The sequence below is a fragment of the Penaeus vannamei genome, chromosome 4 (genome assembly GCF_042767895.1).
Source record: "Penaeus vannamei isolate JL-2024 chromosome 4, ASM4276789v1, whole genome shotgun sequence".
In the NCBI taxonomy this organism is placed as follows: Eukaryota; Metazoa; Arthropoda; class Malacostraca; order Decapoda; family Penaeidae; genus Penaeus; species Penaeus vannamei.
Window position 1 is genome coordinate 34,992,296 of NC_091552.1, and position 12,500 is coordinate 35,004,795.

Below are 12,500 nucleotides of genomic sequence, written 5' to 3' on the forward strand. Positions count from 1 at the left end.
TGAATATTTCGCGCTGTATGGACAGTTGATGGGGAAACGAGTGGTATTTTTGCTCAGTCATGTCTCCGTCGTTTGCGAATTGGGTATGGCTGTGTTAAAGAATATGAGTGAAAGGGGTAGAGAGAGAGAGAGAGAGAGAGAGAGAGAGAGAGAGAGAGAGAGAGAGAGAGAGAGAGAGAGAGAGAGAGAGAGAGAGAGAGAGAGAGAGAGAGAGAGAAAGAGAGAGAGAGAGAAAGAGAGAGAAGAAGGAGAAGAGAGAGAAAGAGAGAGAAAGAGAGCGAGAGAGAAGAGAGGAGAGAGAAGGGAGAGAGAGAGAGAAGAAGGGAGAGAGAGAGAGAGAGAAGAGAGAGAGGGAGAGAAGAGAGAGAGAGAGAAGGAGAGAGAGAGAGAGAGAGAGAGAGAGAGAGAGAGAGAGAGAGAGAGAGAGAGAGAGAGAGAGAGAGAGAGAGAGAGGAGAGAGAGAGAGAGAGAGAGAGAGAGGGTGAGAAGAAGGGAGAGAGAGAGAGGGTGAGAAGAAGGGAGAGAGAGAGAGAGAGAGAGTGTAAAATCAGCAGACGAAGTTGTTGTTGTTGGAAGGCTCCCCTCCCCCTCCCCCTCCCCGCCCCCTCCCTCCTTTTTGTGATGTGTTGTATTGTTTTTGTTTTTGTATTCGTAGGTGTTGGTGAGGCAGTCTCGGACACAGCCGTAAGTTGGGACTTACTTGAGGGTAAGTTGTGCGGGCGCGACGCTAGGGGGAACAGGAGGAGGAGGAGAAGGGAGAGGAGAGAGGAGGGAGACGGGTTGGCCGGAAGGCTGCCCCGCCCGCGGCCTGGGGGTGGCCGCGGGCGTGGGGCGGACCCCGGTGGCCGCTGGTCCCTCGTGTGGTCTTTCTTTTTTTTTGTCATCTTGGTACTTACAGCTATTAAGAGTTTCCTATCACCTTGCTGTTGATTTTCTTCGTCATTTGCAAACACAGACGCAAACACTTGTATTCATTAATTGCTTTACTTCGCTGACTTTGTTTTGTGAGTTTTATGGTTTGTTTATTATTTATTCCTTTTATTTGGCTTTACTTTGCTGTGATTGAGTTATAATTATTTTTCCCTGTTATTCGAATAATATAATTATTATTAGTTTGCATGTGCGTGCTCTGACTTATTTTTACTGAATAAGGACATTAGGAAATTATTAAAAAGATACGAGCTGAAAATGAGAAGTAATACTTTCACGAAAATTAAATTAATAGAAAATAGATGAAAGACATTCATGTAAATTCCTCACTTGCTTTTTTTCGGAATTTTTGATTGAGTTTCAGATTCACCAGAACGTGAGAATGATGCGGTTCATAATAATGATAATAATACAGACGAGTTACTGAGTAAACACACTTCGTAATTAAAGTTCACTCTTGTCCATATATTAAAGAATCAATTTTGCATGTGAGAAGAAGCTAAAAAAAAAAAGACGGACCTTTTATCTTGCTTTATTAAGTCGAGCTTGTGCTTCCTATGCCGAGTTTTAACCCTTTTTTTGACTTCGCATCAAGTTGACCCACGCTTGGTTTTGCTCTGGCATTATGCAAGGCTAGGTATTCGTATGGCTTGGATTATTATTATTCTCTCTCCTTCTCTCCCTCTCTCTCCTCTTCTCTTCTAGCTCTCTCTTCTCTTTTGTCTTGTGTCTTTTCTCTTCTCCTCTCTCTCTCTCTCTCTCTCTCTCTCTCTCTCTCTCTCTCTCTCTCTCTCTCTCTCTCTCTCTCTCTCTCTCTCTCTCTCTCTCTCTCTCTCTCTCTCTCTCCTCTCCCTCTCTCCCTCCCTCCCTCTCTCCCTCTCTCTCTCTCTCTCTCTCTCTCTCTCTCTCTCTCTCTCTCTCTCTCTCTCTCTCTCCCTCTCTCCCTCTCTCTCCCTCCCTCTCCCTCTCTCTCCTCTCCCTCTCTCTCTCTCTCTCTCTCTCTCTCTCTCTCTCTCTCTCTCTCTCTCTCTCTCTCTCTCTCTCTCTCTCTCTCTCTCTCTCTCTCTCTCTCTCTCTCTCTCTCTCCTCCCTCCCTCCCTCCCTCCCTCTCCCTCCCTCTCCTCTCTCTCTCCTCTCCCTTCTCTCTCTCTCTCCCCCTCTCTCCTCTCTCTCTCTCTCTCTCTCTAATTCTCTCTGTCTCTCTCTCTCTCTCTCTCTCTCTCATTCTCTCTCTCTCTCTCTCTCTTTCTCTTTCTCTCGACCTCCCTCTCCCTCTCCCTCTCCGCCTTCACTCTCCCTCTCCGCCTTTCCCTCTCCATCCCTCCATCCATCCAACCCTCACCTTTTCCCTTTCCTACTTCTCTCTTTCCTACTCTTCCTCTCACTCTCCATGCATTTATTTTTTATTTGTTTGTTTTTATACTATACATTACCATATCGTTATTATATTTTTCATCATTAGCATTAGCGGTAATGATTGTAATGTTAGTCTTAAGTATTGATTATTATTATTACTATCATCATCATTGGTATTATTTTAATGATTTGTAAATACATATTTTTTAATCCATTACCATCGTTATCATTACTATTGTTACAATTACCATTATTATTATTACTTATGTTGTCATCATTATTTTTGTTATTATTTTTGTTATTTTTGTTATTATTTTGGTTGATTTTTATTACTATTATTATGCCTTGTTACTTGAAGGGAGCCCCAGGTAAGCGTAAAAGTAGCGAAGCCTTTCAAGGTGTGACCAGGTGACAGTGACGAAATAGTAGCTCTCTCAAAGTAAGTTAGTCTCCTAAGTACGTTTTACTTAATAAGGAAGTAAGTTTTAAAGGCATGTTTTTTTGTTTGGTTTGCCAGACGCTCACGTGGAGGTTTTATGTACCGAAAGTGTTTGTTTGCTTGTGATTATTTTATATGGTTTTGTTAGTTGTATTGTTGTTGTTATATCCATAAGCGTCACTGTTATCACATTTTCATCCAGTAGACAGAATGCGAAAGTGCGAAAGTCTTCGTTATCAGCAGAAACTATGGCTCGCGAGAAGAGGGGAAACGATCACTTTCTGTCTGCCGCTCGCTCCGCTCGGCCATTTTGAAGTTCCCTCCCCATCATTGAAGTCCCTTTTTGCGCATTCTTTATTGTAGAAATAAAGAGAACGAGTCGATTACAAAATAATACCAGCGAGAAGCATTAGTTTTAATTTCAATCAAGACATCGAATGTAAAAATTAAGAGATTTGAAGCCCGCCCTGCTGAGAGAGGGGGGGGGAGGGGTACGATCGCTTTCTGACACGAGGGAAAAGTAATGCCAGTTAAGATCCGACGAAAGAGGCTGAGTATTCAATCAACCCCGTCCATTAATTAAGAAAGGGAGCAAAAGGAAATAATATTTTTAAAAAAGATTTACTGCGAAAAAAAAGAAACTCGAATGATTCAAAGGAGTCGCGTTCCGTGAAAAGTGTATCGAGTCTTGTGTTTAATCTCTCGAACGAAGCAAAGAACCCCAGTGCCAGCTGATCTAATTGAAGAGCCTAATCTAGCGAAAAGAATCTCAGCGCGAGAGCTAGCGAAGAGTAAAATCAAGCGAAGAGGAGGAAAATGAGAGAGAGAGTAAAACCAAGCGAAGAGAAGGAACATCAGAGAGAGAGAGAGAGAGAGAGAGAGAGAGAGAGAGAGAGAGAGAGAGAGAGAGAGAGAGAGAGAGAGAGAGAGAGAGAGAGAGAGAGAGAGAGAGGGGGGGAAGAAAAATAGGCAGAGAGCTAGTGTTACACCCTAGTGGAAGGGGTCGGTCGGAAACGTGTGATAAAGTGTGAAGTATAATCCGTTTGACGAGACGCGGTTCGGATAGGCCTAGAGGTTGTTTGTGTTCGAAACCCGAGTGCGGATTAGTGTGGATCTCTGTGCGGTTATGAGGGCCCGTCGAGGCTTTTGGGGTGGGGGGGGTGGGGGAGGGATAGATGGATGGGTAGCTACCACTGGTTGAAGGAGGACATCGGTCGGTAGGAAATGTCGAGAAAGGATGACAAGGTTGGTAGAGTCACCGAGGAAGGGTGAGTAAGGATGTCGAGTCGAAGGATAAGGATGATTTTTTTTTTTTCGTATTTGTCAGTTATCGAGATTGGATAACGGCGTGTAGGATACGGTAGGATGCAAGAGGAATGTCAGATAAAGATGAAGTGTGAAATGGAATATACATATATCAGAGCTAGAAAAAACGCGGGAACCCTTTATGTAGAGTAACAGACGGATAAACAGATTTAAAAGGACCAGGCGGAACGAAAAGGGTAAATAGATGTAACAATAGCGGATAGCGTTTCAAAGGATAAAAGGGTGACTCGAAATGTATAGATTTATAATGGATTGTTGGATAGGTAGATACAGATAAAAGAAACTGGAAATATGTTTTACCGCATATCATTAGAGTATTAGAGTTAATATATGTTTTTGATAATTTTGTGTTATTCATTATATGTTATGTTTTCCCTCGGTAAATCGTTTGTTTATATGGATGTGTGAAGTTCTTCGTTTTCTCATATTGCAAGCAAATTCCTTTTTTCCCCAAGTAATTTCACTTTACCTTTTTGAATGTTTGCTATGAGTAATCGTGCTGCAGTAAGCGTTTTTTTATTAAAGAGTCGACCCCGTTGGTTAAGGTCACAGAGTTCAAGAGGAAAGTTTTATCAACAGCACTATTATCCTTATCGGTGGTGCTGTCAATGTCATTTGCCTTTTATCATACTACTATTACTACTACTACTACTATTTTTATTTATTTATTTATTTTTGTATTTTTTTATTTTATTATCATTTTATTATTATCATTATACTTTACTACTACTACTACTACTACTACTACTACTACTACTACTACTACTACTACTACTACTACTACTACTACTACTACTACTACTACTACTACTACTACTACTACTACTACTACTGATATTAATACAACTACTACTCCTATTGCTACTACTACTACTACTAGTACTGCTACGACTGATGTTACTACTACTACTATCATAGCCGCCATTGTTGTTGGCATTATTATTATTACTACTATTGTTATGATTTATTTATAGTTCTACTACTACTACGACTTGTTTGATTATTATATTCGTAACGAGTGGATAAGTAAAATTATACAATTGAACCTCTCTCTCCTCTCCTCTCCTCTCCTCTCCTCTCCTCTCCTCTCCTCTCCTCTCTCCTCTCTCCTCTCTCCTCTCTCCTCTCTCCTCTCTCCTCTCTCTCTCTCCTCTCTCTCTCCTCCTCTCCTCTCCTCTCCTCTCCTCTCTCTCTCTCTCTCTCTCTCTCTCTCTCTCTCTCTCTCTCTCTCTCTCTCTCTCTCTCTCTCTCTCTCTCTCTCTCTCTCTCTCTCTCTCTCTCTCTCTCTCTCTCTCTCTCTCTCTCTCTCTCTCTCATTTACATGTCAATTTTTGCAGTACTTGATGTGATCATGCAGCCTCTATGTAGTCGTTAGGTCACGTATCCAGATTGCCAGTCTCACCTACCGGTCGTACACATGGACACATATCGTACTTACATACGATGCGACGATCCTTACACATTGTTAAAAGCGGTGATGGTTGTTTGTTGCGTTAGGAGCTGTTGGTGTAGATAAGCTATGTTGTTTGTAGCTTTTCTTATTTATTCGTATATTTTGTGTGTGTGTGTGGGTGTATTATAAGTATTTTTTATTTATTCATTTTTTTATTGATTAGTTTTTTTTGTTTGTTTGTTTTTGTCATCAGCGACAGTATTATTATTTGTAATTTTGAGCCGCGTGTTGACGATCATCATTGTTACTTTTGCTCTTGTTGTTGCTTCAGTATCCAAAGTTCGGCAGGTGTGCGATCACCTTTGCTAGTGTTTGTTTTTTTCTCGTTTTAGCTGTGTGTTTTTTTTACCGGCGTGTATTGGAGACAGAGAGAGTGTGAATGTGTGAGTGAGTGAGTGAAAGAAAATAGAGCATATAGTTACACCTGATTACTAACGGTCGTACACAAAATTGCAAGTGCTGTATTCGTGTTTACTAAGTTATATATTATTAACGAGATTTCTCTGTATTACTGTTACCTAATTAATTATATATTTGTCTTTATTCTTAAAAGTATTGGTTTCGTATGTGCACTATGAGGCTTTGTTCATAAATTTTTACTTTGCTCCGTGCGGAGGTGCGTTAGTTTATGTGTGTGAGTGAGTGAGTGAGTGAGTGAGTGAGTTAGTGCGCGCGTGTGTCTGTGTGTCTAAGTGTCTTCTTCCACCCAAGTGCAAATATTTTCCGCGAAGGATTGGCTAAGACGGATCGTGTGCTTTTCCGGCGACGCTTTGCAGTGGCTCTAAAAGTGTTGTGTTGATTTTATTGCTTTCATCATGACCATTATCATTACTTGTATTCCGCTTGAGTTGAAAGCTTTTCTTCGGTTTATTTTTATCATTATTATTAAAATTACAGTTCCTGTTGTTATTATGACTATTGTTAACATCAGTATTATTATTATTGTTAACATTACTTTCATCTGTTGTTATCACTATCATCATCATTATTATATAGTTATAATTATCGCTATCGTCATCGTCGGCGACCACTTGTCTAACGTTCCCTTCCTTGTTCCTTCGGCAGAGGCGGCGGTGAGGACGGAACTCATGGAACAAGTACCCCAGATCGCGGTGCTGTGCCACGAGTACCCGGAACACCTGGGCGGGGTCGTGGCCAACAACCTGGTGCCCATGGTAGTCAAGTACCTCACAGACCCCAATAACCAGGTGAGAAACGGATGGTAGTGGAAGGGTAGGGGTAGGATGGGAGTGGGTTGGGTGGAGGAGGTGGAGGGGTTGGGGTAGAAGGGGGGAGAGGGGAGTAAGGAAAAGAGAGAGGGAGGGGGGAGAATGGGAGAGAGAGAGGAGGAAGTAGAAGAGGATTAAGGAGGAGGAGAGAGGGGTGGAGGAAAGGGGGCAAGAAAGAGAAGGAGGGGGATTAGAAGAAAGTGGAGACGGGAAAAGGAATTGGTAGAATTGAAAGGAAGATGAAAGAAAAGAGAGATGGGAGGGAGGAGGAAGAAGTAGTTACAGAGAAGGGGGCAATATCAGGGTCTTTGTTAGTGCTTGTTATTGTAGTTGTTGTCTTAATGGTTTAGGTCATCCATTATATTAACAATTAGAGTTGTTGCTACGAAAATCATGATCACTAGCCGTTATTTTTCCATCGTGTGTGAAATAAACTCTATTTTCCGCGAGTTTTATGATTAGGAAGATGTTTTAAGGCATCCATTGCTAACGAGAGGAGAAAAACAAGTAGTTGATAAAGCTGACGGCAACAGAGACTACAATAACTGACTATAACGGAAACACAGAAGGATAAGGGTGATCATGTGAAGCCTTATGATGGGTAGAGACATTGAGGAGGGTATAGCTTTTTTTGTTGTGATGTGCGGAAAGTTATCAACTAGGGCTGTTTATTTGCTAAATTATTTTTGTATTGCTGTTTTTTTCTTGTAATTTTTGGTACTTTGTTCCTTGTCACTTTTCGCCCTACTCAGGATGGATGTTGGCGCTGTTGGTCTTGCTTGAGTATTATTATTATTAGATCTTGTTAATTGTAATTATAATCATTATTGTTGCCATTGTCAATTATGATAATTTTAGCCGATAGTATAATTTTTATTCGTTATCTTGATCACCTCTATGCATCTATCTTCATTGTATCTTTACCTATCTTCATTATATCTTTATCTATCTACAGTATATCTTTATCTATCTTCATTATATCTTTATCTATCTACAGTATATCTTTATCTATCTACAGTATATCTTTATCTATCTTCATTATATCTTTATATATCTTCATTATATCTTTATATATCTTCATTACATCTTTCTCTATCTTCTCTATGTCTTTACCCATCCCTTCTTCCTCCGTCAGGTTCGCAAAACATCCCAGGCGGCGCTGCTGGTTCTGCTGGAGCAAGAGCTGGTGTCCCGCTCGGACGTGCACGACCAGGTGTGCCCCGTCATCCTGGACCTCACCTGCCCGGATGCCATGGACGACTTCAAGACAGAGGCCGTGGCGGTGAGTGGAGGAGGAGTCGCTCCGTTACTTTCGTTAAAAATATATATATAGGTAATATAAGATATATGAGGGTGGTGTAGATTTGATTTTAAAAAGAGATTGATTATTTTTTGTTTCTCGTTTGGAGAAGGGAAGGTTGATAGAAAGGGGAAATTGTTATTTTTCGTTTGATAAAATGGTGTATATAAATAAAGCCAAAATATATAACTATAAATCAAAACCAAAGTTTTTTTCATAGGTTGATTTCTTATGTGTTTTACGATAAAGACGTAACCGATGAGTCACATTCGGTATTTGCTTTATTTACTTTACTCTATCTCAAGTTTTTAAAAATATATGGTTGAGTTAAGGATAAATGGCTGTTATATTTTCTTCCTGCCATGGTATTATTATTCAAATGGCCTCGAGCTGTACAGGAGTAAATGAGTTGGGGAAAAAGAAGGGTGGGGAAGGAGAGAGAGAGAGAAGAGGGGGAGAGGGAGGGTGGTAGGGGTCAGGTCAGGTCAACCGGATGTGGATTGAGGGCGTGAGAGAGAAAGATGGAGACAGTGGGAAGCGAGGTCAGGTCAGGTTCCCCCGAGTCACGTGTAAAAGAGGTTGACGTGGCATCGCGAGTGGGGAGGCAGAAGAAGGGGTGGGGGGGGGTGGGGGGGTAAATGAATTTTAAGCCGATGGATCATATATTTGGAGAGTGTGTGTGTGTTTGTTTAAGGGGGCGAATGAAACATGTGTTGTCTTTAATACCTCCTTTAGGCGTTGAAGGAAAGGAAGTCAAGGGGGCTGGTTTCTCCATATTTTCTTGGTTGGTCCTGATTGTAACTTTTGTTTTCTTTAACGTGGTTACTGAAGGTGCTATTGTTACTTTCAGATCCATTTTTTATCAGAGGATCTGCACATGGCAATAAAAAGCGACCGAGGATACTTTTTATATTCTTCTAGTTGTCTTGGGTATTGTCTTTCGTGTGATTTTTTTTGTTGCATCATCCGGGTCTTTTCTCCGGTTGAGCAATTGAAAGTTACCATGGTTTAAAGAGAGCTGGTTAGATAGTGTGGGACAGGAAAATAGTATAGTTTTAATTTTATGTCGATTTGGCGAGAGTAAAGAAAGGTGCATTTGCATGTGTGTTTGTGATCGTTTTTTTTCTGAGGCGACACAGGTATGCGTTGGTAGATGATGCCTTTCGGTCTATTGTGCGTTCGGTTCCCGGCATCTGGCCTGCATCAGTTGCATAACTCCGCCATTGAAGTGTTTCTGAGAGGACGTCTTAGCGTAACGGCAAGAAGGAACCGTGCGTCGCCACGCCCACGGCGGGGGCGCTGTGAAAGACATGGGTAGTGAGATGTAAGACATGGCAACATCTCACTACCTTGTCTTTCACGGGGCTCGCCGTTGCCTCTTCCAGCGTGGTCGTCGTCTTCGTCGTCTAGTCGTCAGCTGGCCCGCGTCGTCGACTTCTACCTCCGGTGGTCACGCTTGGCCCCTTTTCTATAGATGGAGAGAAAGAGAAAGGTAATTGGCCCGAAGGAGAGCTCGTGGTCGCCCGCGTGAGGCCGAGCGCCCGAGGAGCCGCCTGCAGAAGAGGAGCGTCGGGGCTGAGCGCGAGAAGGCCGACCTGTGCGGCGGGCTCTGGCATCAAACTGGTTTGTCATAGCTCGCTGATCGCTATACTATCACAGCCAGCTTTGATGAGCAGGGCCCGCCGCCCTTTCGCTCCCTCCCGGATGGGTGCGCGACGCCCCTTTCCCGCCCACGCTCCGCCCACGCCCGCGCTCTGGCACCTGCTGTGGATGGCGGGCGGGGCGGCCGATTACCTGAACAGCGTTTTTATTGTGTTTATTATTTGTTCTCATTTTTTTCCGTGGGAGTGTCGGGTGATAGGCTTAGGCAGGAGGACTGAAGCTGCTTTCCCTTTTTCCCGGTTTCCCTGCGCGGGAGAGAGGAAGGGGCACGCTACAGGGTATCACTCACACACACACACACACACACACACACACACACACACACACACACACACACACACACACACACACACACACACACACACCGAAACGAACTCACAGAGCGCCCAACCTACCTACCTACCCACCTACCTACGTGACTCCCCATCAGCGGGGGGGGGGGGGTCGTAGCTACAGCGGAATGAGCGAGAATGGGAATGGGCGTCAGGTTGTATTGATCCTTGGGTTGGTGTCGTGGTTTGGCTTAGGCCGACCGCCCGCCTACCTCCCCTGGCGGCCACGTGGGCGGAATACTGATGATCATTTCATCTTCACGCCCGCGATTCTTCCTCCTCTGCGTCTCTTGTTTCCCCCTCCCGCCCACCTCTTAACCCTCGTCCTCCTCCCACGCCCATTCCTAGTCCTGGCTCCCTTTCGATTCCGAATAGGCCGCCCTTGCCTCCCTCCTCCTCCTCTTCCTCCTCCTTTTCCACCTCCTCCATCTCTCTCTCTTCGTCGTAGTTGTCCTCCTCCTCCTCCTCCTCCTCCTCCTCCTCCTCCTCCTCCTCCTCCTCCTCCTCCATCTCTCTTCTCCGTCGTCGTTGTCCTCCTCCCTCCTCCTCCTCCTCCTCCTCCTTCTCCTCCTCCTCCTCCTCCTCCTCCTCCATCTCTCTCTCCGTCGGCGTTGTCCTCCTCCTCCTCCTCCTTTTCCTCTTTTTCCCCTCATTCCTCTCCTCCTCCCTTCTTCCAGTCCCTCCATCCCTCCATTCGCCCTTACCTCAGACCCCACTCACCCTCGCCCCCTCCCTCGCCCCCTCCCGCGCTCTCTTTCCGATCTTCAAATTACGAACTTCCTCCTCCGACATTATAGTTAGGTGCTAAGGATACACACATGTGTAGAGCGTAGTTAGGTAAGAATTGAAGAGGCGTTCAAGAGATGTAAGAGAAAAGGAAGGGGGAAGGAGAGAATAGAACAAGAGCGAAAAGGAGATACAAGAGGCAAGAGGAAGATTTCTTCTCTCCGCTGTAAGACGGAGGGAAAAGGAAGGAGAACGAGAGACCCAAGGTGGTGGAAGGAGAAGGAAGAAAATCTCCGAAAGTATGATTGATGAAAGAAGAGAGAAGAAACGGAATAAGAAGAGGGTAAATGACGGACGTAAAACGAGAGGCGCGTCCTCCTGTTCTTCGCCGGAGCCGCCATCGGGAGTCCCCTCGGGCGCGATCCGGAGGCGTTGCGGGAGCCGTCAAAGTGGGTGTGACGCGGAGAATGGACGTCGTATCACAGCCACCTTTGATGAGCTCGCGTCGTCTCCACCTGCAGCGTGTGCGCCTTCTACGCCTCCCATGCCGCCTTCTACGCCTCCCATGCCGCTTTCTACGCCTCCCATGCCGCCTTCTACGCCTTCCATGCCGCCTTCTACGCCTTCCATGCCGCCTTCTACGCCTTCCATGCCGCCTTCTACGCCTCCCATGCCGCCTTCTACGCCTCCCATGCCGCCTTCTACGCCTCCCATGCCGCCTTCTACGCCTCCCATGCCTTCTACGCCCATCTACGTCTGCTACGCCCCACGCGCTCTTCGCCGCGTCTCCATTCGTTATATTTGCGTCGGCCTTGTGCGCTCCAGCTCGACGTCGACATTTTTTCGAGCGAGGTCTGTCCTTCCACGGCATCTTCGTGGAGGCGAACCACCTGCAGAAATCTTGGAGGAGGGAATCTTGGCGTTGGTTTCCTCGCGACGAGAGGGTCTTTTGTGCCGATCTTTCTTTCTTTCTTTTTTAACTATTCATCTTTTCCCCTCTGTCCGTTTACTTTTCTTTCTCTCCCTTTTTCCTCCGTCCATTCCACGATCCATTCGTCTATTGATAGGTTTTGCTTTCATTTGGTGTTATTTTTGGCCCATGATCTGATATCCCCTTCTTTGCATGCTCGGGTGGCGAATGAATGCTAAAAATATGAGCTGAAAAGAAAGGACGCGTATTAGGGATAGAACGCGAGATCCTGCTAAAGGTTTTTTTCGTTTTTGTTTTCCTCAAATCATCTGATTTTCCCTGGCGTCTATCTTCTCGTCCTCCTCTCGTCCTCTTCTATACCTCGTGAAGGTTAGAAATATTTTGAAAGATTTCTTTGTTTCCCATCTTCTATTTTTACTTTTATTTTTTCGCGCTCTTTAATTAGTTATTCGTAGTGTGTTTCGTTGCTCTCTCACCTTACAATAACACTCCATTCCATTCTTCCCATCTCTCCCTCATTCCCTTCTTCTCTCTTCATCCACCTCCTCTCCCTCTCTCTATCCCCTTCTCTTCCCCTCTTTATCCCCTTTCTCCCTTCTCTTACCCATTTCTCTCCCCCCCTCTTCTATTTCCCTCCCAAATTTTCCGCCTTTTCTCCTTTCTCCCCCCTCTCCTTGTCGTTCGTTGTCGCCAGTATTCTTTTTTTTCCGCCGTCGTTCGGTGTTCTGCCGTCGAGATGAGCCAGTGGCAAAGCCGTTAAGTTTGCTGTGGTGTGAAGTACACAGCATATCACAGCCTACTTGACGAGTTTTGACG

At 44.7% G+C, this 12,500-nt stretch overlaps 1 protein-coding gene across 6 annotated transcripts in view; it reads left to right on the top strand.

Moving 5' to 3' along the window:
• Positions 1-12,500, top strand: part of LOC113809190 (serine/threonine-protein phosphatase 4 regulatory subunit 1) — a 190,389-nt gene that overhangs the window by 132,314 nt on the left and 45,575 nt on the right. For 3 of the 6 annotated variants that reach the window (XM_070120933.1, XM_070120931.1, XM_070120934.1), the window contains exons 3-5: positions 656-706; positions 6,570-6,712; positions 7,869-8,015. In XM_070120933.1, coding sequence (XP_069977034.1) covers positions 656-706; positions 6,570-6,712; positions 7,869-8,015 — 341 coding nt within the window. The remainder of the gene's footprint in view (positions 1-655; positions 707-6,569; positions 6,713-7,868; positions 8,016-12,500) is intronic. The other 3 variants (XM_070120935.1, XM_070120932.1, XM_070120936.1) reach the window with 1 other exon arrangement.